Below are 27,103 nucleotides of genomic sequence, written 5' to 3'. Positions count from 1 at the left end.
AATGGGGGTAACATACCAATTAATGAGGCTTACCGTTTCCCTTCGATTTGGGCGGGGTAAGATGAGGCCTACAGTTATGTAGCATGATCCCAAGAAGTTCGGAGACGACTGTCGAGCTCCTAGCTTTCAGTTACATGGCACCTTGACGCAAGTGGGTATCGAGGTGCTTCGGGTCCAAAGTAGCCAAGCTCCCAATATCCCCAAATCTGCTGACATGGCATGATATGCTGATTTGTCATTTGGCTGGTAAGCCACATCCACGTGTTTTACATATTAGGTTATGCCAAATCACCCAGGATCTTCGCGTGTGAGGCCATGTGAAACTTCAGTTCGAGCGGGTATGTAGTACGTGTGAGAGGGATTCAAGAAGGTTGATTGTATGAGTTTTCACGTGTCATTGGACGATGATACATGATTCCTTGCTCGAGAAGATTGATGAATCACTATTTGAGAGTGTCGCTCGAAAATTGACTTGACCATGTTATGCATTGCCATGTGGTGATTGACGCTGACGCTCATTATAGAATGGCTCGTTCCTCGAGAGCCGACTTCACCTAAGTTCCGACTTCCATTAACAAGGTTTCTGAGAAACAATGGAGGGATCATAAGTAGAGGAAGGTCCCGAGCCAACCTCTTATTCGTGAAAAAGGAAGAATACGACCGTCGAAACCTAGAAACCCTCTTCACCAAAGGTCACCTGTATTGGCCAAGTTCACGTCAATCTGGCTGCACGTGCATCGCTTCTAAATGCCGGTGCCATTGGATGCAGGATGCTTTGTTTTGTAACTATACTGTTAAAAGGCTAAAACCCAAGACTACTTGGTCAATTTGGAGAAGATCTTTTTTGTTTTTCCAATTAAGTTATATATCAAAGGAAATCTCTTTTGTTTTTCCAATTAAGTTATTGGTGGAAGGTTGAAGTCATGGAAGATTCTATGGAAAGAGAACCCAAACTAGAAGATACAAGGAAGAGTACGATCCAGAAGAAGATGAAGAAGCCAAGATTTTTGTCTCTTCTGCTCCACCGAAGAACGCTTTACTGCTTATGAGATGTAGATCCGAGCAATGGTGATCCCTTTTGGTAGGTCAGTTCCATAGATTGTGGTGCTCATTAGTGTTTTTTAAGTCAACGCTAACATTTTACACTTCAGTCTTTCAGGGTATGGTTTTTATAAAATTTTATTTTTCGTATTAATCCATGTCTAACAGATTTTAGGGTATGATTTTGCTATTTACACACAGTAGGTTATCATTGATAGGAAAAATATTGGCAATCTCATGGAAGAATATTGCCTTCACCTGGGTTGGGAGGTGGGCTACCCCGTTGTGTAGCCTTTCATAAACAAATCTCATGGAAGAATATTGCCTGCACCTGGGTTGGGAGATGGGCTACCCCTGTTGTGTAGCCTTTCATAAACAAATCTCATGGAAGAATATTGCTTGCACCTGGGTTGGGAGATGGGCTACCCCTGTTGTGTAGCCTTTCATAAACAAATCTCATGGAAGAATGCGGTTGATGCCTTTATGTACTTCGGGTGAAATCTCTCTAATTTGTATGTATTTCCCTGGCGTATCCATGTGTTTCCATCTTTTTCGTCCGTATCCATGCATTTTCAAAGTGTATTCGTATCCGAGTTGACCGATATGATACCTGATACCAATACTTTAATCCTTGATTATAAGAGAGATGGAAAAAGAACCTACCCTATATGAAATCATTCTGCAAGCCCCCAGCACTGCCCCTTTCCGACTTAGCTCTCCATCTCACCTGACCCTCCCCCCAAATACTCTGGACAATTCCTGCATCCAAAGATTCCAGCTTAGTCTCCTGAAGCATAAGAATTTGAATTTTGGCTTTTTTAACAACTTCACACACAACTAACCTCCTTCTGCCCGACCCCATCCCTCTAGCATTCCAAGACATTATTTTCAAATCCATTAACAACTTGAGAGATAGGAAAACCAACCAACCACCTCCCATTCTACTTCTTGCTTCCTATCACCCCCTTTGTAGATCCCCACCCTGTTGTTCAGACCCCAGTTTAATCTCATCATTTCCCCATTCTTTTTTGAAGTAGTGCCCTCTTTTTTGCTGCTAATTTTCCCCTTTCCATGAGGATTCTATGTTCAATTCCCTCCAGAGATTTAGTTGTTTCTTCCTCCAGCCCTTCTAACGAAACTCCCAGAAATTTCCCTAACCCCAATAATCTTGAAGAAACCCAAGAGGAGGAAGAAGTTTTAGAGAACTTATCTTCTTGTGTTGCCAAAACTGTACATTTTCCTTTGTTGACAAAGGGAGGGGAATTTCCATTCACTCACAAAATTTCTTCATGGTTAAATCCCAGATTAGCTGTCAACTTTTCCTTCTCTTGCACAACCGGTTGGTTCATCTTCTGGGTTGATGATTCGACCACTGCTATCAGCTGCACCTCCATTGGTTCCTCTTCCACATGAATAACTGAGAGTTGATTTGGAGTTGACCTTGAATACTCTGAATTTTTCTGCAGTGGTTGGTTAGAAGTATAGGTTAAACCAACATCTTCAATTGTGTTCTCCAAAGTGAAGGAGAGAGGGCTAGACCTTCGCTCAATTGGAGATGAGTGAAATCCCGACCTTCTCTGGGGTTGGCTAAGCCACTGGGGCCCGAGATGAATCTGGTTACAGTTGACTTGCTCCCGCCAAAGTAGTCTAGGCTCACTTAGGGCTTTCGAGTTTAGGTCTACTCCAATGGGCATGGGTGAACTAGGAGTTTCTCTATTGACACCTGTCTCCTCTCCTCTGAAGTTGTCAGACTACCCCCCGCTTCCTTCCCTCTTTGAATTTCCTCTATGCATTCTTTAATTAAACTTTTCAATTGGTCCACCGCCAGTACTCCCCTCTCATATGAAAAGTTTAAAAATTGAATCTCCCCCTCTTTTGGACTTCTCGAGGCACCATCTCTACCATCCATCTGCTTGCAGATCTTACGGTGTGTATTCCCCACCTCTTCATCTTCTTCCTCCTCCCTTTCACCGGTCTCTGGCAACCGAGACCACTGCCTCTCCCTTTCTGTGGCCCTTGATATACTTGGATTAATAAAAGAAATGGAGAGAAGAATGTTAAAGTTAAGTTAGATAAGGGTCTTTGAATCCTTCTAATATCGATAATGCCCTTCAACACCTAGTTGAGGTTGTCTCTGTAGATGAAAATCATTGGCTCCAAAGAGATGTTACAGAAGAAGAAACAAGACAAGCCCTATTTCAGTGGTCCCCAAGAAAGCCCCTAGCCCTGATGGCTTGCCTAATATCTTCTTTTAACAATTCTAGGACCTTATTAAAGATGATATTTACAAGAAAATCTTGGAATTTTTCCAAAATAGGAAGTTACATGGAAGAGTAAATCAAACCTTCTTGGCTTTGAACCCAAAGTAAAAAAAAAATCCTGAGAATGACTCGGACTTTAGGCATATTAGCCTTTGTAATACCATTTATAAGATAATAGCAAAAGTCTTGACTAATAGGATCAAGCCACTTCTGCAAAGAATAATTTCTCCAAATCAGAGTGACTCGGACTTTAGGCATATTAGCCTTTGTAATACCATTTATAAGATAATAGCAAAAGTCTTGGCTAATAGGATCAAGCCAGTTCTGCAAAGAATAATTTCTCCAAATCATAGTGCCTTTCTCCTTGGAAGACTGATCTCTGATAATATCCTTTTGATTAAGTGATACATCACATGAAAAGGACTAAGACTGCAAAAGGGATTATAGCAGTCAAATTGGACATGAATAAAGCTTATGATAGAGTTGAATGGACATTTTTAGAAGGGGTTATGAAAAAATTAGGGTTTGGTGGGAGGTGAATCAACTGGATTATGAAGTGTTTCCTCTATGTTCTATGAGATATTAGTCAATGGTTCTCCTTCAACCAAATTCTTTCCTCAAAAAGGCCTCAGACAAGGAGACCCTCTATCTCCCTACCTTTTTGTTTTGTGATTGAGAATGTTAATAGAAACTTGCTTTTTGGGGTTAAAATATGAAGGCAAGTCCCATTAATTTCCCATTTTTTAGTTCAACTATACATCCAAAATTCAAGAAAATTATTTCTAGAACCCTTCATATTAAGATGATTGACAACCCTTTTATCCATCTAGGGGCGTACCCTCTAGTAGGAAGGATGAAATGACAAGTATTCAAATATATCACCAACAGAGTAGCCTCTAAATCTTCGAGTTGGAGGGATTTTCTTCTAACTCAGCCAGGGAAAGAAGTCCTATTGAAATCAATGATTTCATCCATCCCTATGTACTTCATGTCTTGTTTCCTATTGCTAAAGAAGGTGTGCCATGATATCTCAAAGCTTCATAGAAGGTTCTAATGAGGAGAAAACCAAGGGAGGGGCAAAATTAATTGGGTCACTTGGGAGCAATTGTGTAAAAATAAATTAAATGGAGGGATGGGATTCTGGGACCCGTATGCTTTCAATCTTGCTCTCCTATCTAAGTTAGCTTGGAGGCTATGCTTGAACACTCAAAGTCTATGGGCTAGGGTGGTGAAGTCTAAATACTTTCAGAACTCGCATTTCCTAAAGGCTAAGCCAGAAGAGGGGCAATCATGGGGACGGAAAGGTACCCTTGAAGTTAGAAAGTCTTAAACAAGAGCATTTTCTAGAAAGTCAATAAGGGTTCGATGGTGAATCCTTGGTCTGATTCTTGGATCCCTAGGGTTGAGGGATTTACTCCCATAGGCCTGACTACTTCTATTACTATAAATCTATCTATTTCAAAATTGATGAATGAAACTAACAGATGGTGGGAGGTAAGGTAAGGAAACTGTTTCCTGAACCTTGTGTGCAAAAAATTTTGTAGATTAGATTATCTCCTAATCTATGGGAGGATTTGGTTATTTGGGTGGCTATAACTCTGGTATTTTCATTGTGAAATGCACTTATTTTGTAGCAGCTCAAATGATCCAAAATACCAAATCTGGTCAAGGTATTCTAGTGAGGGATAAGGAATCTATTATCCAAGCCCTCTTTCATTGTGAAAAAGGCAAGATGCATTTGGTTTGGTTCTGGTTTGGGCCTAAGAGTCAATAATGTTAGCAATGATTTAAGTTTTTATGAGTGGCTTTCAAACCTACTGAATTCCCTTAGCCATCTTGAAGAGTCCCTCTTTGCTCATACATCTTACTGCCTTGGGAAATCTGGAAAGGAAGGAATAGGTTTATATTTAAGAATGAATGTACTAATCTAATTTTTGTTATCAATGCTATTTACAGGTCCTTTGCAAAGACATCTTTAAACTTGTGTTGAGACTGTAAGGGCATTTATGTTCTTTTACATGTTTTATATTTGGGCGCCTATTCAAGGGCCCATTTGTAATTTCACTCAACATTTTAAGTGAAAAGTTCCTAGGTGTGAATAGTACACACCGATTACTCTGGACAATCCTCTTCTTCTTCTTCTTCTAAACACTTTAACTTGGTATTAGAGTATCATAAGATCAAGGAGAGCATCATAGTCAACAACGTCCATGTGTTTTTGATGCTCGTTGATGTGCCTTGTTTTTAGAGGGATTTTGATATAGTTTTCATGAAGGTCTGAAGCTGTTTTATATTTTCTTGGATTTTTCGGATAAAATTTAGTACAAAATCCAGATTTAGAGTTTAGGGCTTGCTCGCATGGTGGGTTGGTTGCTGCTAAAACACAACGTTTGAATTGTGAAGCACTTACAAACTTTATTTGAAGAGAAAGGAGTAATTCACCAAAGTTCATGTCTTGATACCTCCCCCCTTATAAAATGGGGTATTAGAGAGGAAAAATAGACATGTGGTTGAAGTTTCCAGAGGATGGTTATTCCAGATGCATGTCCCAACTCGATTTTGGGGGGATGTTGCACAAACAGTTGTATATCTTGTTAACAAACTTCCCTCATGGACACTTTGTCTCCAATCTCCTCATCAACTTCTTTTTTCTGATGAGGATACCTTCCATCTTCCTCCCAAGGTCTTTGGGTGTGTCTGCTTCGTCCATGACATGAATCCTTCTAGGTTGAAATTTGATCCAAAGTTTATTAAGTGTCTTTTTGGTATATTCTTCAGTCCAAAAAGGGTACCGTTGTTATGACCATTACTTTGGAAAAAAGTATGTGTCCAAAGATGTCACATTCTGAGTCTACTCCCTTTTTCTCTTAATCTTATCCATCTCTTTAGGAGGAGAATGTTAGTGAAGATCAGAATCCTTTCTGTATGTCAATTCTTGTTCCAGTTGTAACTGACTTTGTCAATCCTTCTTCTTTTTCTTCTCCTCCTCCCTGTAGTGGTAGCAATACTCCTCCTGTACTTCCTTTGCCTCTTCCTATTCCTTGGTCTTGGCACCAGTGGTTCGTTAGATGGAAAAAAGATGATGACTCTAGAGATTGAATGCCCATTACAATTTGATTTCCTTGACTCAGGTAATTTAGATTTTGAACCTCTTCCTATTTTTGATGCTTGTGTTGAGTATGTTATTAAGCCTCCTAGTTTGGATTCTGACGTTAACTTCCTATGGCTATTCGTAAAGTAAAAAGGACATGTGCTAAATATCCTATCACAAATTGTCTCTTATAATACATTTTCTCCCTTTTATTGTATCTATATCTCTTCCATTGCTTTTGTTTTTATCCCTTACAATGTTATTGAGGTAGTGTAGTTCCCTCATTGGAAGGATGGTATGAACCAATAAATGGAGGCACTTGAAGAAACCAGACATGGGAAATTGTTTCTCTTTCAGGGGGAAAAGTTCCTATTGGATGTAAGTGAGTTTACATAGTGAAGCATAAAGCTGATGGCTTAATTGAAAGGTATAAAGCTCAACTTGTGGAAAAAGGGTACACTTAGTCTTGCGGCATTGATTACCAAGGAACCTTTGCTCCATAAGCCAAGATGAATTCAATCCAAAATTATCATTTCTCTTGCTACCTACTACTCTTATTCCTTATATCAAATGGATGTTAAGAATGCCTTCCTTAATAGCAACCTTCAAGAAGAAGTTTACATGAAACTTCCTCCAAAATTCCCTAGGAGTAACATTTTTCGTTTGAAGAAGTCCTTTTATGGCCTTAAATAACCTCCTAGAGCTTGGTTTGACAGATTCAAAAAAGTTGTCTTAAAAATTGACTTCTCACAATCTCAAGCTGACCATACCTTGTTTATCAGGAGAGCAAATGGAAAAGTGACTATGGGGATGATATCTCTTGAATTGTTGAACTGAAGTCTTTTCTTGCTATTGAATTCGAAATTAAGGACCTTGGAAACCTCTAGTATTTCCTAGGGATTGAGATTGCAAAGTCAAAGAGAGGAATTTATATTTCTTAGAGGAAATATGTCTTTGATTTGCTTTAGGAGGTATGAAAATTGAATTATAAACCAGCTGAAATTCCAATTGATCCCAATCATAAGTTGGGAGTTGATGATGGAGATGTCCTTCTTGATAAAGGTGCGTATCAAAGATTTGTCGGTCGCCTTTTTTACCCGTGTCTGACTAGACCAGATGTATCATCTACTGTAAGTGTGGTAAGCCAATATATGCACAAACCTAAATCATCTCATATGCAAGCAATGAATAAAATACTTGCCTATTTGAAAGGATGTCCAAGAAAAGGGATGTATTCTAATCATGGGAATCTGAAGGTAGAGGCCTATTTTGATATTAACTACACAGGTTCTATTATAGTGATTTAAAAGGAGTGCCTAGGTGTACAGGCGAGGCACATTTTAAGGTATACACCTCACTTAGGTCTTAGGCACACCCCTGGACCCCCATGCCACACCCCTCGAACCCCCTATTTGCTAATGTTGTTCATTCATTCATCCTAATAAAATATCTTCTTAAAAAACAATTAAAATTATAAAATCATTATTTTTTATATGAGAATTAAGAATTTAAGACCCTAACATGGACTTATTTGAGCTTGCATTGAGGGGCATAGTACAAATGCGGCTCGTAGAATCAGGAATGTAATATGTTTTATATCACATTAGCTACTTGAAGTAATGCAATTGAGGAAAAAAGAAATTGTGGGTTTTACATGCTTGAAAATGTTTTATATGTTTGCTTTTATTTTTAAATTCTCATTTGAATATGATTTACATGTTATGTTTATGTTTTTAATTTTAGATAATAGGTTTTTTAAAACATTTATTTTAAAATTTAAGTTTATATTTTTTATTAATATTATTTTTTTAAATTTTCTAACACTTGTTTTTTGTGTTTTTGTACCTTGCTTCAAAAAGGCACGTGCCTCAAGTGCAAATTGGCCCCTACGCCTTTTTTGCGCCTTGTGCTTTTAAAACACTGTTTTATCGATCATAGGCGATCTCTTGTACCTAGGTGGGTGGTAATGTTGTATCTTGAAGAAGTAAGAAATAATTAGCCATGGTTCGCCCTAGTGCAGAGGAAATGTACAAAGCTATGGCTTATGGAGTTTTCGAATTATTGTGGCTGAAGAACTTGTTGATTTAAATGGGAGTGCAGATTGAAACTCCAATAATATTATATTGTGACAATCAAGCTACCATAAATATAGCCCACAATTTTGTTCAACATTTTCGTACAAAGCATATAAAGGTTGACAAACATTTCATTAGAGAGAGTTGTCACTGGAAAGATTTATTTACATATTGTGAGGTCTGAAGATCAGTTAGATGATTGTCTTACTAAAGGTGTCTCCAAATCAAAGTTTAACAACAATTTGAACAAACTGGGCATAATAAATATCTATGTTTAGCTTGAGGGGGAGCGTTGAGAGTATGAGGGCATTTATGTTCTTTTACGTGTTTTGTATTTGGGTGCCTATTCAAGAGCCCATTTGTAATTTTGCTCAACATGTTAAGTGGAAAGTTCCTAGGGTGCCTATTCTTTTTATTCTTCTTTTCTTATTTCTCAACACTTTAACTACTTGCATCAGAGATTTGAAGACTCTTCAACCAAATCTCAGGCGAAATCTTCTTTTTGTGTTGATCTCCTCCAAATAGGGGTTTGTTAAAGCTGAATGTTGGAGGTTTTTTGGCTCCCAATAAAGCTTCTTTCGGTTTCATTGCTAGAGACTTGAATGGTATGTGAAGATAGGTTGGCTGCGGTTCCATGATGGCTTCCGCTCTATTAATGGCTGAAGGTTTGGCTCTTTTTGAGGCTTTAAAAGTCCTACTTCCAAAAGTTCTTGTGAACATAGTGGTGGAACTGGATTATACTCAGCCAAAAGTTCTTCCTGATCTGGTTTTTGTCAAAGATGATATTTTGAAGCTATGTGAAGGTCGTTCGATCAGTTACTGTTGGGTTCCTTGCGAGATCAATCGAGCTGCACATCTTTTAGCCAAGAAGGGATTCACTTCAAACTTGTTTTCGGAAGAAGCTTTTCCTTTGTGGCTTTCTTTGAATCTGTCTGTAGTTGTCTTTGTTTAGCTTTTTCATTTTGTAGTTATGCTTCTGTTGTTCTCTGGTGTTTTGTTGTTGTTCTAATGAGATGCAGTTACCAAAAAAAAAAAAAAAAAGAATATGCATATAAGAGAATTGCATTGCCATTTTCTCTCTTTACCTTTATTTCTCCTTCACATTTATACAGGTACTGTTTTCTTCATCATTTTCCAGTTCACTGATCAATTGTTCTATCATCATCTTATAAATAGGCATATAATGATCAGTTATCATAGTCCTAGATAGTCGCAGTTTACTGTACAGATCTCTGGAGGTCTCATAAATACCTACATGTTCTTTATTCGAGCCACCATCGCCTGGATTAGTTGTGTCAGATGGTTGCATGGCAACTATATGCATGATTCTACCAGGTGGGTAGAAGCGGTGTGTTTCCGAAGCATCCGATGATGTGGAAGTCTGCTTGTTTTCTGCTGTATTAGTCAGCTTCTTTTCCTCTTCTGTAATTTCTTTAGCAGCTGCAGCTTCTTCTTCCCGGGCCTTAACATTGGCTTCAATTCCCTGCCTGTGAAGCTCTTCCAGCTCACTCCACAACTCCCCTTCTGACATCTCTTCAGCAGTGGATGTACTGGCAGCACACTCTACGGGAAGGAGCTCCTCCTCCGATGTCTCTTCATGCCCTGAACCCCCCTTTGAGCAACGAAAATCCAGCCCATCCAACTTCGGATCTCTCAAGACCCTTTTGGGCACAACACGCTGAGAGCTTTTTTCAGGTAATAGAGGAGCATCTGGCGCATCTCCTTCCTCTTTAGAGTTTAATGATGGAGCTACAACACGGTGACGTGCACCCATGCATGCCCATGATGACAGAGAGTAGCGGGACCTGACAACAGCCTGGGCAACATCTTGTGCACGTTTCATCACCACCTGTAACCACCCAACAGATTTGAATGGTAAGAAACTGTGAATAATGGAAAAACGAGAATTCAACGTCAAGGGATAAAAATGCATGTGATTACCAATGTTGAGAACGGGAAAGAAAAAAACTATAAAACCTGCTAATTTCATCGATTCATCTAGGTCAGTTTGCCACCCCATAGGAAGAGTATGGAAACATGTCCATGGACTGAGTTCAGCAGTGGAAAATATTTCCTTGTGTGCACGAAACCTCTTTTTGTAAATAATTACAGAAACCAATCTAGTTTTCTTAGTCTCAATTTGTTTCACTGCAAAAGGGGCATAAAACTTCTAAATCTATGAAATCTCAGTTTTATTTTTGTCCCTTTAATGGCCAAAACCTTGTTTTCTTTCTCTTGTTACATGAGTATAAACTTAGCTTTTGTAACATCTCATGGCCATATATCCTAGTTTGGAAAAAGAAAAAACAAAAGCAAAAGCAAAAAACCTTAAACCAAGATAAATAGCATTATGATTTGCCAAGTGCTGGACATGCATTCCCCATTATGGAGTGCTACCTGAGTACCGTTGGAGACAGGGCGCAGAAGTGCACCTGCACCTGCAACCCTTGCTCTTGCACTAGCTATAGATGGTAAGTGAGATCCCAGAGCAGATGCAGACCAATAGACAACATTTAGGAATCTCGTTTTCTCAACTTGATCCCGCAGATCATTAAACCAAGATGAAGCTGTGACCTGCAAAAGAATATAAATAAGGTTTCTGCCCACAACAAGCATATAGATTGGAAAAGCTTTGATACATTAGCATATCCCAATCAAGTTAGGAAGTCTACACGGCCCAAGAATCTTCTATCAGCAAAATTTGCAGACGGAAAAGGGGTTCTCGTTTTGCTTTCACTATTTATGCAATAAGTTTCATCTTAAAAGATGCTGCCATGTGTTCAAGACAAGTCCTTTTTTATGGGCATCTTTAAACTTAAGAGAATTTAAAGGTTGGACTGTGACTCAAGTCACTTGAGAAATAGCTGATCCAGAGTGAAAACCATCTAATTAACTATCAGGATTGGCTATGGGATCCAACATGTGGTAGAAATGGTGGATTCATCAACTAGTAATATTTTCCATAAGAAGTTGGTAAGAAGTACAATTGCAGCACCTCAGAACGAAGACCATCAACAGAAGCAGTTGAGAATGTTGGCACCAGATCAGAACCATTGATTATAGTGGTAATGAAATGCTTCCCTGATTCTGCTAAATCCCATGTCATACAAGCAGCTGCAAATGACAAATATCATTAGGGAAATATTGTACTCCTTTTAAGGTACAAGGTCTTATTCAAGTATCAACAAGTAAAGCTTCAAATTTAAGTATTTAACAAGCCATAGAACTTGGATAGAATTTTTGAATGTACCCTATGAATTAATCCAGGAATAAGTACAACGAGTATATATAATAATACATGTAAATTATACAAACATGCACTTAGCCTCTCAAGATATAATGGCAACAAGGAGAGAGCAGGCATGAGTTCTCAAATGCAAGAATTATCCAAATGACAAATAATGAGTGTGGGAAATGAGTATGCTGAGATGGACAAGTGGAAAAACTAGAAAGGATATGGTCAGAAATGAAGTCATTTGAAGGAACCTATAAGTGGCTTCAATAGGTGATAAAACAAGAGAAAGTAGACTAAGATGGTTTAGTCACATGCGTAGAAGACCATCAACAGCACCTGTAAAAAGAAGTGATATCTTGCAATTTGAAGGGGCAAGAAGGATAGAGGTAGATCAAAAAGGACATGGGTCAAAGTAGTAAGATATGATTTAAGAGCTCATAATCTAACAATGGATATGGGATTAAACAGAACTGGATGACAAAACAAGATTCATTTAGCTGACCACATACAGTTGGGATAACACTTGGATGTAATAATCCATAATCTAACAATGGATATGGGATCAAATGCAGTTACATTTTATTAAAGCATGTCCTTTGATGTAATAACCCAGTTTTATTTTGGTAAGCGAAAGTAACATTAAAAATGGAAAAACAATTATAAGAAGTAGCATGGTATATTATGTTACAATCTCTTAAAACAATCTTTACAAAACCAACATGTAAAGATTAGTGAACCAATTTTCACTCCATCCTAAAGTTTAACTATTTGTGTTACCTTTTTTTTATTGGAAATAGTAATTTCGTTCAAATTAAATTATAAATAAGTACAGCCGTCTAACACCCCAAAAGAGGTGTTTCTCCTTTAATTCAATAACTTACAACAGAGCCCAAAAGAGATCTTCCGTAGTCTCTTGTTTGGCTAAGGTATCAGCTATACCACCCAAACCATTTGCTGTCCTTCTAATCCATCTGAAGGTAACACCAATTTCCCATAATTTGCCTATGGGTCCAAACTCCTAAATTCTGTGTTTGGATTCACTCTATTACCAGCTTGGAGTACCCCTCCACTTCAATTTGATGAAGTCCCATCTGCTTAGCCAATTTCAAACCTTGGAGGAGGGCCAACACTTTTTAAGTTAATAAAAATGTTGTCCACGTCCAACCCCCATAAAATTTTTGTATTTTTCTAATTTTTTAAAAAATAAAAAGAACAAATGCGGGGCATTTAAACTCGCCCACAACCAATTTAGTTTCCTTTTTATTAGGAAAATAAATATAATCACTCCCCTATAAAACATGGGCATCTCTTAACGCCAACCTATGCATTGCATAGGTGTTTTCTAGTCTTGTACTCATATTAAAGTTTATTTTGTTATTGTAGTTCAACTTGTGGACTTCAATAAATAAGAAAAATAAGTAAAGGAGAGAAATTTCAGTTAGAATGAAGAAAAGGAAGAAAACGAAGAAGAAAATGGTATGGGGGAAAAAGGGCCATAAATTGCTTTCCTCAATTTACACACTTTTCCTACCTCCCCCGAGCAACATACCCAGGAGGTTGCTCCATATATACTTCCTCTTGAATAGGAGATAGGTGAATAAAGAATAGAAACAGAAGAAAGAAGAGAAACAAACTATTGATGGATAGGAGATAGGTAAGCAAAGGATACATAATGTGAAATGGGTGAGAAGTACAAGTATGCTTACCTTTACAGACAACAATAGGAAGATCGAGATCTAATTCAGGTGGATCTATTGATAGTGAAGACACTAGTGGTGGGTTTGAGGTCAAAGGAGCTACTGTTTTAGTGAAGACACTAAAACAGGATCCCATCCAATGGTCTGATAGGCTCCTCCAAAGTAGGTAGGGGAATAAATACACCACTAGAAACAAAAGGAAGAGGAATAAAAAGGTGAGGGTTCCTGTCCAGAGAAGAAGGGTAAGTTCTCAAAAAATGTGACATCAAGAACAATAAAGGACTTATGGAGAATAGGGTCGTAGCACTTGTATCCTTTCAAAATACGGGAATAGACAAGGAAGACACATTTTATAGCTCGAGCATCAAGCTTGTCATGACCAGGACCCAATTTATGGACAAAGCAAACACATCCAAAGACCCAAGGAGGAAGGGAACAAGGAGAAATAATGGGAAACAAGACAAAATAAGGTGACTAGCCCCCAATAAGAGAAGATGGTATACTGTTGATGAGAAAGCAAGCAATGAGAACAGCATCACTGCCATGGGTGTCAAAATAAGATTGAAAAAGACCATGAAAATATTCTTTAGCTGCTTAGCATTATCTTGTTTTAGCATGAAATGAGAGAAAGAAAACGATTCAAAAGTCTTTTACTAAATAGATCCATGCCATCCTAGAAAACTCATCAATAAAGGTTACAAAATATCTAAAACCATTGTAAGATGATACACAATCCAAACCCTATACATTGAAATGAACAAGAGAAAAGGACTCATGACTCTTTTATCTTCTCTAGGAACAAAAGAAACTCTATGGTGTTTTCTGAATTGACATGATTCACATTCTAACTGTGAAACTGACTCTAAAGAAGGGACTAACCTTTTCAAAACATAGATAGATGGATGGCCCAAACGACAATGCCACTGTTGTGGTGTAAAAGATGAATGAAGAGCTATCTGTGAACTATGGGTCTATGGTCATTCAGGTAGTACAGTCCTCCCACCTCATGACCTCCACATATCATCCTCTTCATCATGAGATCTTGAAAGACACAATAAGATGGGTAGGTCATAGAGCAATTAAGGCTCAGTTTGGAAGGAGTACAAATACAAATATGTATAGTGCAAAACCTTATATTTTGTATTACTATGGGCGATCAGTCCTTTAAAGTCCTATTTCCTTTGCTCAATGTGTGGATGAAGTTCTAATTTGAAATCAGTGGAACAAGGCATTTGGAATGAATTAGTTGACTAACCTAGCTCTAATGCCATGTAGTTCAACTTATGGACTTTAGTAAATAAGAAAAATAAATAAAGGAGAGATATCTCAGTTAGAATGAAGAAAAGGAAGAAAAAGAAGAAGACGAAGAGAGAGAGAAAGAGTGTATGTGTTGTATATTTCCAACCTATTAACCCAATTGTATTATGTTTAAATTGATGTGTAATTATAGAAACAACCTTGATTATATAAGAGAAAAAAAACAGACAAGGACTACATTGCCCTTACAAAACAGACTTTGACAATTAATAATGTTTTTTTTTATCAATAACAAAATTTCATTATAAATATAAGAAACAGGTACAGCAAATCAGAGAGAGTTAAAAAGGCTTAACGCTCTACAAGAGAGAAAAACAACATCTCACAATACAGCCCAGTACAATTGATCCCTTCCCATCCCCAGCAGTCCTGATAAAAAGGCACGGTGAGTCCATCAGGCCCAAGTGCATTAGATCTATCCATTGAAAAGATTGCTTCCCTAATTTCCTCCATCTCAAACTTTCTTTCCAGTCACCTCTTTCTCTCCTCAGATAGTCTTGGCCAGTCTGACCCTTCTACCCAGAATCTCTGATGTAAGGGCCTTCTATAAATCGACTTAAAATACTCCACAAAGGCCCTAGCAATCTTATCTTGCTCAGTAATAGCCAGCCCATCAACCTCCAATTTACAAATCAGACTTTTCCTTCTCCTACTATTGGCCATTGCATGACAAAATTTAGTATTTCTATCACCTTCCTTCACCCATTTATGTCTGGACTTTTGCCTCCAGCCAACTTCCTCCTTGAAAAGAATGTCTTCTAGTTGCTTTCTGAGTTCCCATCTCTCTTGCTTGTCTCTCTCTCCAAAAGTACCCCTATCTCTTTGTCTAACTCCTCAATTTTATTGACCACTGGCTGTTTCCTGCCTTCAACCTTCCAAATTGTAAAGGGTTCCATTCCTTGATATTCAGTTTTAGCTCCTTAAATTCCAATGGAATTTCATACCCTCCAAATTAGCCCCTCGATTACCATCATTCCACCAATTCTTCACCAACTCAACAAAACCAGTGTGAGACAACCACATGTTCTCAAATCTGAAAGGTGTGGGTCCCCTCATACCAAGATCCTCTCACACTAATACAATAGGCCAATGATCTGAAGTTACCCTGGGTAGAGTTCTAGAACTAACAACTCCCCAATGATCCTCCCAATCTGCTGTGAATAGAAACCTGTCCAATTTAGAGCATATAGGGTTCTCTTGAATGTTTGACCAAGTGAACAAATCATGCAACAAAGGAACCTCTTTCAACTGTTGTTGATAAGGTTGTTAAAGCTTCTCATGCTGGTACTACTACCTCTCCTCACACTACTGGTCTTCTCCAAGAATCTAATGACATTGAAATCTCCTCCTAAACATGATGGACCTCCCTAGAGTCCTCTAATGTCTCCCAATTCCTCCAAAAATTCACTTCTTTCTTCGTATCCAGTTGGGCCATATACGTTGGTTAGAACCCACTCAAAATTGTCTACCCTATGCCTGAATTTAATTGAGACAGTAGACTTTCCAATCAGCTCCTCCACTCCCCCTCCATAGCCTCTTCTTTCCACAGTGTGACAATTACTCCTGAGCTCCCCCAAGAGGGGCATACAGCCCATTTAATGCCCCTTGCCTTCCACAGAGATCTAGCATGTCTACTATTAAACTCCAACTTAGACTCCTGAATCAACACTACATCTGGATCTTCTTTCCTTAAAACTTCCTTTATTACTGGCTTTTTCGTAATCCCCCCTAATCCCCTCACATTCAAGTTGAGAATCTTCATCTTCACTTCCTATGGACCCTTTCCTCTCCCTTTATTCAGTTAAAAAAATGGCATTCATACATTCACATTGTACATTAGCTGTTCATTTATGTCAAATAAGAAAGGAGAGAAAGGAAAATGTCACATATAAGAATTTCACAAGAATCCATGGAGTGTCAAAAACTAATGGGTGTCTAACACAGGCACTTCATCCATTTAGGATAGCATGTGCCTTTGCATTTAGGCAGTTATTTTCTAGTATATAGGTGTTACAGGAATAGGTTCAACCATCTTGAGAGCCAATATCTTGCATATCCAGTGAGATTTTAGAAAAACTATGGAAATTTTACTGATGGTGTGTTGGCCTACAATGGGGATTGATTATTTCTGTATTTGTTGGTCTACCTTGGAATTGTCTTATGCTTATCTAGTTTTAGTGTGTCTAATAGTGGGTATTTGGAGTTATTTTGATAGCCCAAGTACATATTTAAGTGTCCTTTTTAAGTATTGATTTAACTAGGTTGTAAAGCAATTAAGAGTCATTTTTATGTTCAAATTGGAAGTGGAGTCTAAAAGGGAGATACAAGCTTCTATATATTTTTTTATCAATATACAAGCTTCTGTATATTTTCTTTATCAATATAAAATCTTCTAATAATTAGATTCACTGGGATTAGAATTTTAGAGTTGAATAATGAATTTGACATGAATTAAAATATTTCTTCTGTGGTATGATCTCTCTCTCTCTCTCTCTCTCTCCTCTTTTCTCCCACTCTTATCTCTATTTTTCTCTTGCTGAAGCTCATCTTCCTAAACATGTTAATTCCTTCTTTCTCATACATCCAAATCTGAAAAACTCTTCTTTCTTCCAGCTTTCAGATTTTAACCTTCTTTGCCCACTAATGTTGATACAAAGGATACCCCCTACTTGTCCTACAACAGAAAGCAAGTTGAGCAAATCAGACCAAGATGATCATTCTCAGCTTGGATTCATAGCCTCTTGGGATATAACAGTTGATATCTATTTGCATGGACTCAAAATTGTGTTTCTATTACAAGCATCAATTTTCTGGTCTCCAAACTGCACCTAAAGCTCACACCCACACCCTTGTGCAGACATGATGCATACATAGTAGAATATTAGACACAAAATTATGGAAGAAAAATAAGAAGTGCATCAGATTTTTTAGCAACCTTTTCCTTTTTCATAAGTTAAAGAAATTTACAACATATTTCAATAATACATTACAACTTTACAAGTTTTTAATTTAAAACTAATATTGGCAACAAAATTATGGAAGAAATATAAGAGATTATACCTGTTTATATTCTGATTCAATAAGAAGAAGAAATTTACAATAGGGCAGCTTAACTCTACATGACCCATCTAACTGATATTTATATTAGGAAAACATTAAAAAGCATAAGATTACAACTTTACCCCCTGTTAAAAGGCTGTTTATAAATTGTTTTCTTTGTTTTTTTATTTCTGTTAGTGTCGCAGGGGTACTATTGTAATTCCCCTCTCTTTATGTTATGTTTTGGTTGCACTAATATAAATACCAAAAAGCTTGCGCCACCAGCAACACTTCTTGCTCTCAGATCTCTCTTTTCTTCTCTCTTTCTCTCTTCTCTCTTCTCTTCACTTCAGCTTCTCGACAAGATGGTATCAGAGCGGGTTCATTTATCTGAAAGGAGATTGAGTCCTTTGTCTTCTTCCTCATCATGCTGCTGATTTTTTTTCTCTGAAGAAAAACAAGGTAGATCTTTGGACTGATCTCAGAAGATTCTTTCACCTTTTTTTTATTCTTTTTCCTGATCATGTATCAGGACAGACAAAAAAAGGGGGAAAAATCAACAGATGTGAGGTGATGATATTTGGACTGATCTCAGAAGATTCTTTCACCTTTTTTTTATTCTTTTTCCTGATCGTGTATCAGGACAGACAAAAAAAGGGGGAAAAATCAACAGATGTGAGGTGATTAGCACCTGTGCCTTCCTTTTTTGTAGGATCGAGTGATCCTTGTGGTGGTTGGTACGTCAGAGGTGACCTGTATGTGCTGCGACAGCAGCTTTGTGGAATGTTTGTAGGTCGGAGATGACCTGTGTGTGCTGTGACAGCAGTGCAGTGGGTAGTTTGTAGGTTGGTGATGACCTGTAGGTGCTGTAACAGCAGTATTTTTTTTTTTTCTGGGTGACTGAAGTACTGTGGTCGATCTAGAAGGTGGGCTGCCTGTAGTTTCCTGGTGCAGATTTTTTTTTCATACATAATACAGTGTGCGAAAGGGAAAATAGTTCGGACTGTGTTTTTTTTTTTTGGTGAAGATTCAACCACTCCTAGTGTGATCTAAACTACCTATCATGAATAGTGAAGATCCAACCACTTCCAGTGTTTCCTCAATGCAGAATGGACTGAGTGGGGGTATGGAATTATCCTTCCCTATGGCTGTTCTTGACAGTATGGCCGGCCAGAAATAAGAGGAAGAGAAGAGAAGAGAAGAGGAGAAGAAGAGAAGAGAGAAGAGAGAAGAGAGAAGGATTTTGCAATGTAACAGTATTGGCGGCGCCAGCCTTTATTTTAATATATATAGGGTTGCAGAAATAACAAGGGAAAAGACCCTTGTGCCCCTGAGTACAATAACAGACATAACAGAAAGAAAAAAACGAAATAAAAGAAACACTTTGACTAGCCAAACAGACCTTAACATCAACAACTAAATTATTTTAACACTCCCCCTCAAGTTGGAGCATAGATGTCAATCATGCCCAACTTGTCACATAAATCTTTGTGCCGCACATGATGAAGACCTTTGGTGAAGATATCTGCAAGTTGTTCTTCTAAGCTGACATATGGTGTACACACTTCTCCACTTTCAAGTTTCTCTCTAATAAAATGCTTGTCCACTTCAATGTGTTTTGTCCTATCATGCAGGACTGGATTAGCAGCAATATTGATGGCAGCTTTATTGTCACAGTAGAGTGACATAGGATTGCTCGCTGCAAAACCCAGTTCACCTAACAAATTTCTTATCCACATGATTTCCGCAACCCCATAAGCCATTGCTCTATACTCTACTTTAGCACTGGATCTAGCCACCACACTTTATTTTTTACTTCTCCATGTGACCAGGTTTCCTCCTACAAAGGCACAATACCCACTGGTAGACTTTCGGTCATTGATTGCTCCTGCCCAATCTGCATCAGTATATACTTCCACCATTAAGTGACTGCGTTCCTGGAACAACAAACCAGCTCCAGGAAACTTCTTGAGATATCTCAAGATCCTCTCTGTAGCTTCAAAGTGAGTTGTCCTAGGGCTGTGCATGAATGGAATAAGGACACCCACTGCATAGGCAATATCAGGCTTGGTCATAGACAAATACAAAAGTCTCCCCACGAGTCTCTAGAACTTCTTTACATCTCTCAAAAATTCTCCATGACTGTCTCCCAGATGATGATTAGGTTCAATTGGTGAATCAAATGGTTTTACCCCCAACTTGCCTGTATCTTCTAGTAGATCTAGTACATATTTCCGTTTGGAACTGAGTGAACACCATGCGTTGAAAATCTTTCATAATTTGTGGGACTTCATCTCAAGATCGCATAGGGAAAACCCAAGTGCATCTAGAATAATCATCAATCAAGGTAATGAAGTACTTATAGCCAGCCTCAGTAGGTAGAGTAACAGAGCCCCAAACATCAGAATAAACAATATGAAATGGAAATTCAGATCTTTTATTTCGCAAAGGTAAAGAACTTCTACAATGCTTACTCAATTGACAAGTTTGACACTGTAACTAACTCACTCACAAGGACTCGAACAACTTTGGAAACATAATTTTTAACGACTCAAAAGAAAGATGACCTAGACGATTATATCGTAAATAGGCTTGACTTTCACTTGACGAAATCATGGACTCTGTCGCCACAAGACCAGCATTATTCTCCAACACGTAGAGACCATCCACCATGCTTCCTCTATCAATCGTCTTCCCCGAGGCCAAATCCTGAAATACACATGAAGATGGAAAAAAAGTGACTGAGCAGTTCAAGGAGTGAGTTAGACTACTAATGGACAACAAATTAATAAGTAATTTCGGAACATGCAATACATTAGGAAGGGTAAGGCCAAGTGGGAGAGGTATGGTACCTCGGCCAGCTATGGTAGAAAAAGAACCATCAGCCAGTCTTACCTTATCTCTCCCAGAGAGAAGGTTATATGTCTGAAACAAAATTGACTTACCGGTCATGTGGTTTGAAGCTCCGGAGTCAATAATCCAAGGAGAATCAGTAGTATGAGATCACACATGGAAGGCTGTGGCATTACCTAATGTAGACGCAAACGAGGTAGAGGGAGTAGGACCAAAATCTATCTGGCGGAGAGTCCTACCCTACAATTCCAAATGTTCACAAAAGGAGTTGATAATATCTTCCTTAGGGTCAGAACTGGGATGCCTCTCCTGAGTTACTAAAGGAATAGTCTCTGTCGACGCCATATTAGCTGAGTTATACCTTTTTTGATTCACTGGCCTGGTTTCTTGCCCTGATCAGGTGTTGACTTCTTACCCAAATCCTGTGCCCATTTAGGTTTTCCATGGAGATCCCAACATGTATCGTTCGTGTGTCGTGTCTTCTGGTAGTGAGTGCACCAAAGTTTGCTCTTATCATCTATTTTTTTCCGAGTGTCACCTTTTTTAAAACCACCTCCGACATTTGTATCTGAATTTCCCCGAACAGCTAGGGCAACTAACTCCCCTTCTACACCATTCATCACACTTCTGCTTTCTTCTTACTGCACCAAGGCATACACCTCCTGAACTGATGGCAAGTCTTTACTACCCAAGATCTGCACCCTGATGGACTCATACGAAGGATTCAGCCCTAGGAGGAAGGCAAAAACTCGTTGTTGAGATACAAGTGACTTATAGGCCTTTGCATCCTCATCACACTTCCAATTCACATTCTGATAGTGATCAAGTTCTTTCCATATTAATGTCAAATCAGAATAGTACATCGAGAGACTCCTCTCCCCCTGTTTGCAAGTAGAGGATTCAGCTTGCAGTTGATATATCTTGGCATAGTGTCTCTGCTCTGAATAGGTGGACTTCGCTTGTTCCCATATCTCATAAGCAGTTTCAGCCCAGATAAAAGTCTTCCTTACTTGTGGCAGCATTGGAACCAAGAGCCAAGACATCACCATACTATTCTCTTGGTTCAACCTATCATACTCAACACTTCCATACTTCGGTTCCTTCACTCTCCCATTGATGTATCCTATTTTCCCCCTAGTAGTGATGTAGAGTTTTATTCCCCTAGACCACTCAAGGTAGTTCAGACCATCAAAGGGAATAACAGCCATGGGAAAGCTCATACCCATTTCCCCACTCACTCCATTGTGGCTCCTTGAAATCTTTGAAGTAGTCGAATTCTCAGACGACATGGTCAAATAGATAATCAGTCCCAAACACCAGACTTAGGACCCCTCCTTACTCCACACAACAATGCTCCACTCAGTCCACACCCACACACTTGGGTTTAAAAAAATCAGGTTAAGCACAAACAGTACCAAATCCAGGACAAAGCAGAGGTAGTATTCGGCAGATTTCAGACCTGTATAGTTTTAACAGTCCCAACCTACCAGAATTCCAGAATGTCTAACAACCATTAATCGGCAGGGGAGATCCTTATCACTTACAATCAAATCGAATCATTGAGATGACAGGTCATCATTGACCTACAGTTGTCTTAACATATGAACAGGATCACACAATCCAAGAAAAACAGGGGTATACAGATTCGACAACATTCAGCTGCCTAGATTCATATGGTTTTCACTCGGTACATGACCAAGGAGGGTAAAGAAGAGAAAACGGGAGAACTGTACCAGTTGTAGAGCTGTTTTTTTTAGTCCAGATTCAGATTTCTGTTCCGCCCAGGCTCAACAAGTCTGTTCGATCTGTTCTCTCAGTAAAGGTTGTTCGATCTGCTCTCTTTAATCAGTATTCCCGCTCTGATACCATCTTGATAGTATGGCCGGCCAGAAATAAGAGGAAGAGAAGTGAAGAGAAGAGGAGAAGAAGAGAAGAGAGAAGAGAGAAAAGAGAAGGATTTTGCAATGTAACAGTACTGGCGGTGCCAGCCTTTATTTTAATATATATAGGGCGGCAGAAACAACAAGGGAAAAGACCCTTGTGCCCCTGAGTACAATAACAGACATAACAGAAAGAAAAAAAACGAAATAAAAGAAACACTTTGACTAGCCAAACAGGCCCTAACATCAACAACAAAATTATTTTAACAGCTGTCATACCTCTTGATGGTCTAAATTACTTAGAATGGTCAAAGGGGATCATTACTACAAGAGGAAAAATAGGATATATAAATGGAATAATTAAGGAACCTAATTCTGGGAGTGCTGAGCATGACAGATGGAACTAGGAGAACAACATGGTAATGTCATGGTTCTTAGTGTCTATGCACCCTCAGGTGAGAAGAAATTTTATGTGGGCTGAAACGGCTTATGAGATTTGGGAACAAGCCAAGTCAACCTATTTTAAATTGAGACACTATGCAAAAACCTATCAGTTATAGGCAGAATCCTCTACTTGCAAACAGGGGGAGAGGAGTCTCTTTGTGTACTACTCAGACTTATCTTACATCTGGAAAGAGTTGGATCACTATCAGAGTGCAGATTGGAAGTGTGATGAAGATGCCAAAGCATGTAAGTCTCTTGTTTACAGCAAACGGTCTTTGCCTTCCTCCTTGGCCTGAACCCTATATATGAATCCATTAGAGTGTAGATCCTTGGCAGTAAGGATCTCTCATCTGTCTAGAGGTATATGCTCTAGTACAGTCAGAGGAAAGTAGAAGAAATCTAATGAATAAGTTTGGGGGAGATGCAGTTGTGTTGGCAATAAAAGGAAGTGTTGTTACAAGTGGGGGGAATCCCTTTAAGAAGGGAGACTCTCAAAAAAGGGTGGATGACAAAGAAAAATTATGGTGCAGCCATTGCCAGAAGCCTCGACACACTCGTGACACATGTTGGGACCTTCATGGGAAGTCGAAATGGGCTCGGGAATTGAGTAAGAACCAGGGTTCAGATCTAAATAAGAAGTTAGGACAACAAGGTTCAAGAAAATTCACTACAACAGACATGGCTACTTAGGAGAACCAGCCCCCTACTACTATTGCAGTTCAGACATATACCTCTAGTTCTGACCCTAGGGAGGATATCATTAATTCCTCCTCCATCAACTTCATATGTGTCTACATCAGGTAACTTTGCCACATCTCTTCATGTATCGTCTCATTCCTCTGACTCTCCTTGGATAATTGATTATGGAGCGTCAAAATGTATGACCGGTAAGTCTAGCTACTTTCAGACCTATCATCTTCTCTCTGGAAGAGACAAAGTGAGACTGGCTAATCGTTCATTTTCTACCATAGCTGGTCAATGAACCATTTCTCTTCCTCTTGGTCCTACCCTTTCTAATGTTTTACATGTTCCTCAATTCCCTATTAATTTGTTTTTTGTTAGTAGTATAACCAATTCTTTAAGTTGTTCAGTAATCTTCTTTCCTTCTTATTGTGGGATTCAGGATTTGGCCTCAGGGAAGATGATTGGTAGAGGGCGTATGGTGGATGGTGTCTACCTATTGGAGAATTATGCTGGTTTTGTAGTCACAGAGTCTAAGAGTTAGTCTAGTAAGAGTCGTGCCTATTTATGGCAGTCGTTTTGGTCATTTATCCTTTGATTCCTTAAAGTTTGTGTTTCCAGAGTTGTTTAAGTCAGTGTTAGTGTCAGAGTTGATATGTCAAACTTGTCATTTGAGTAAACATTGTAGAACTCGTTTTTCTTCAAAGAATATTAAATCTGAATTTCCTTATATTGTTCACTTTGATGTTTGGGGCCCAATTACTTTACCATCTGAAAGTGGCTACAAGTATTTTGTTACCTTTATTGATGACTATTCCAGGTACACATGGGCATATCCCATGCGAACTAGGGATGAAGTACCAAAAATTATCCAAAAGGTTTCCAAAGAATGATTTTCATCCAATTTCAAACCGAAATCCAAATCTTCCAATCTAATAATGCCAAAGAATACTTCAATGCTCTTACGAAGTTCTTTGCTTCAAATGGATCACTTCATCGTAGCTCATGTGCCCGAACACCACAACAAAATGGTGTTGTTGAAAGAATGAACCACCATCTTCTTGAAGTAGCTCGACGATTATTGATTCATATGTGTAGAGAGAATGGGCTGAATGGCCCATAGGATGCTTTTATTTGTTTATGTTTTTGTTTATGTTGTTAATAGGCCTTCTAACTAATGGGCCTTTTTTATGTTATGCTTAATTAAGTTAATCACCCAATTAAGGGCCTCTTGTAAATATCAAAACTTGAAAATTTAAAGAAGAGACAGAAAGATATGAAGAATGGGATAATCATTTATGCTTCTGTACATCGAAATTTATAGTTCTCTCTAGGATACAAACTAGGTAACAAATCTCCCTAATTAAAGGATACAAACTAGGTAACAAATCTCCCTAATTAAAGGAAAGATAAAACTGATTCCTAAAAATTTGTACAGCTCACAAATCTCTCAACTACCTAAAATAGCACATAATCAAATATAATACATATCTTCCAACAAAATTATGTTTTAATGAAAAGGATTAGGGAAGAGAGAAAACATTCGAAAGTCTTCTCTCTAAACCCTATTTGCCGCCATCTTCTTCTTATTCTCTCCTCTCCTTTTCTCTTTTCTGTTGATATCTAACATCTTTTCAAAACTTTTAAATCAGTCCTTTCATTCCTTAGGACTATTTTTCTTCTTGGTATTAGAGCGGACTCTTTTTCCTTTTTTTTTCTCTTTTTTCCCATACACAGTGTGTATGGAGAGCTGAATCGAATGAGTGATTTAAGAAATTTTTGAGCCCAATTGTTAGTGGATTTTTGGAGAAAAGGGTGCTGCCTTGGTCATCATTCTGATAGTCCTTGGAGTTTTTTTGCCCAAAACCCTAATCAACCGGAGAAATCTATTTGCGCGCCCCACAGGGAGCGACTGCCGTTTTCTGACTTCTCCCGAGTTTTGAGTGAGATGCAGCTAGTAGATTCAACTTCATAGAGGTTGGTACTTGGTGTCTATTTTTTTCCTGTCTTCTTTGCTTGTCAATTGAAGCTGTTTGAAGTTCTGTTGGAATTGTTTGAGGAAAATGGATATCTCGGGAGTTGAAAACAAGTGTGGAGTTGAACCCGGACAAGTTCTGAGAGCTCCCGTTGACTCTCTATTGGCTGTGACCACAGTCAAGTTGGATGGAACCAACTATTTAGCATGGTCACAGTCAATAAAAATTCATCTTTGCAGCAGAGGCAAGTGGGGGTATACCTCCGGGAGCAAGAAAGCTCCTCCAGAAGATGACCCATCTTATGAAAAATGGATGCAAGAGAATTATATTGTCATATGGTTAGTGAACTCAATGCAACCACAAATCAGTCAACATTATTTATGGATGAATTCAACCCAGGAAATATGGGATAGTGTACCTGAAACTTATTCACAAAAATTGAATGTGGCCAAGGCCTTTGGTGTTGTGAATAATTTAAGACATGGGTAGAGAACCTTAGCCGTTTACTTCTCAATGCTGAAATCTCTGTGGCAAGAGATAAACCTAATGGAAACTGTTGTCTGAGAAAGTACTAATGATGCTGAAACTTACAGGAAATTAGTTGAGAGAAACAGGGTATTTGAATTCTTGACAGGGTTGAATCTCGAGTTTGACATCACCAGACATAATATCTTAGCCAAGGATAATGTATCATTGTCTCAGGCCTATGCCATGGTGAGTAGTGAAGAGAGCAGGAGGCTGGTCTAGATTCAAGGAACCATCCCAAGTGACCATTTTGCCAATATGGGGCTGAAACCGAAGGTGACTACATGCAGTTGAGGTGGTTTAAGAAAAAGGGAAGTTGTAAGTGCCAAAAGATAAATGTTGGAAACTGCATCCAGAACTCCTTCCACCCCGTTTCCAAAAGAAGGCTAATAATGTGAAGATAGTAAGTGCCAACATACCCACTGCTCCAAATAATGATAGGTGCTTAATTGATGAGAGGACTGCTAGTGAATAGTTAGCAGTTATGAAGGTAGAATATGAGAAGTATGGGAGGATGATCAATCACCTAGAGAGTGCAACTTCCTCCTCCAACCCTCTGGGCAATTCAACTACTTCTGCATTTGCACATTCAGGTATACGTGCTACTATATGCAACTATCTCATGTCTTGGATTATTGATTTTGGTGCTTATGATCATATGACCAACCTTTCCACTTTATTTATTTCTTATGATTTGTTTCCTGGCCGTGATAAGATTACCCTAGTTGATGGTTCACTTGCTCCTATCTTTGGCAAGGGAACCATCAAGGCTATAGACTCCATTTCTCTTCCATTTGTTCTCCATGTCCCTCAACTGAATACTAATTTATTGTTTGTGAGTAGCCTAACTAAATCCTTGAACTATAGTGTAACCTTATTTCCTTCTTATTGTGTTTTTCAGGACCTGAAGTCTCAAAAAGTGATTGGGAGTGGCCATGAGGCGAATGGAATATACCTGTTGGATACTCCCGGACAAAGCCAATGACAA

General features: G+C 38.6%; 1 protein-coding gene and 1 long non-coding RNA gene across 5 annotated transcripts in view; one reads left to right on the top strand and one right to left on the bottom strand.

Moving 5' to 3' along the window:
* The window catches only part of LOC148861416 (uncharacterized), a 128,740-nt gene that overhangs the window by 26,267 nt on the left and 75,370 nt on the right, over positions 1–27,103 (bottom strand). For all 4 annotated transcript variants that reach the window (XM_088984749.1, XM_088984750.1, XM_088984748.1 and 1 more), the window contains 3 exons: positions 11,464–11,582; positions 10,866–11,042; positions 9,724–10,317 (listed from right to left, as the gene is read on the bottom strand). In XM_088984749.1, the coding sequence (XP_088840875.1) occupies positions 9,724–10,317; positions 10,866–11,042; positions 11,464–11,582 (890 nt within the window). The remainder of the gene's footprint in view (positions 1–9,723; positions 10,318–10,865; positions 11,043–11,463; positions 11,583–27,103) is intronic.
* Positions 394–9,552, top strand: LOC148861417 (uncharacterized). The gene is made up of 2 exons (XR_016112945.1): positions 394–1,085; positions 8,994–9,552. It is a non-coding gene; the product is annotated as an uncharacterized LOC148861417 (long non-coding RNA).

The sequence above is a fragment of the Nelumbo lutea genome, chromosome 4 (assembly GCF_056320005.1).
Source record: "Nelumbo lutea isolate HS-2025 chromosome 4, American lotus-T2T, whole genome shotgun sequence".
Classification (NCBI taxonomy): Eukaryota; Viridiplantae; Streptophyta; class Magnoliopsida; order Proteales; family Nelumbonaceae; genus Nelumbo; species Nelumbo lutea.
The sequence above is the reverse complement of the archived record's forward strand: the minus strand, read 5'-3'. Positions and strand labels throughout refer to the sequence as shown.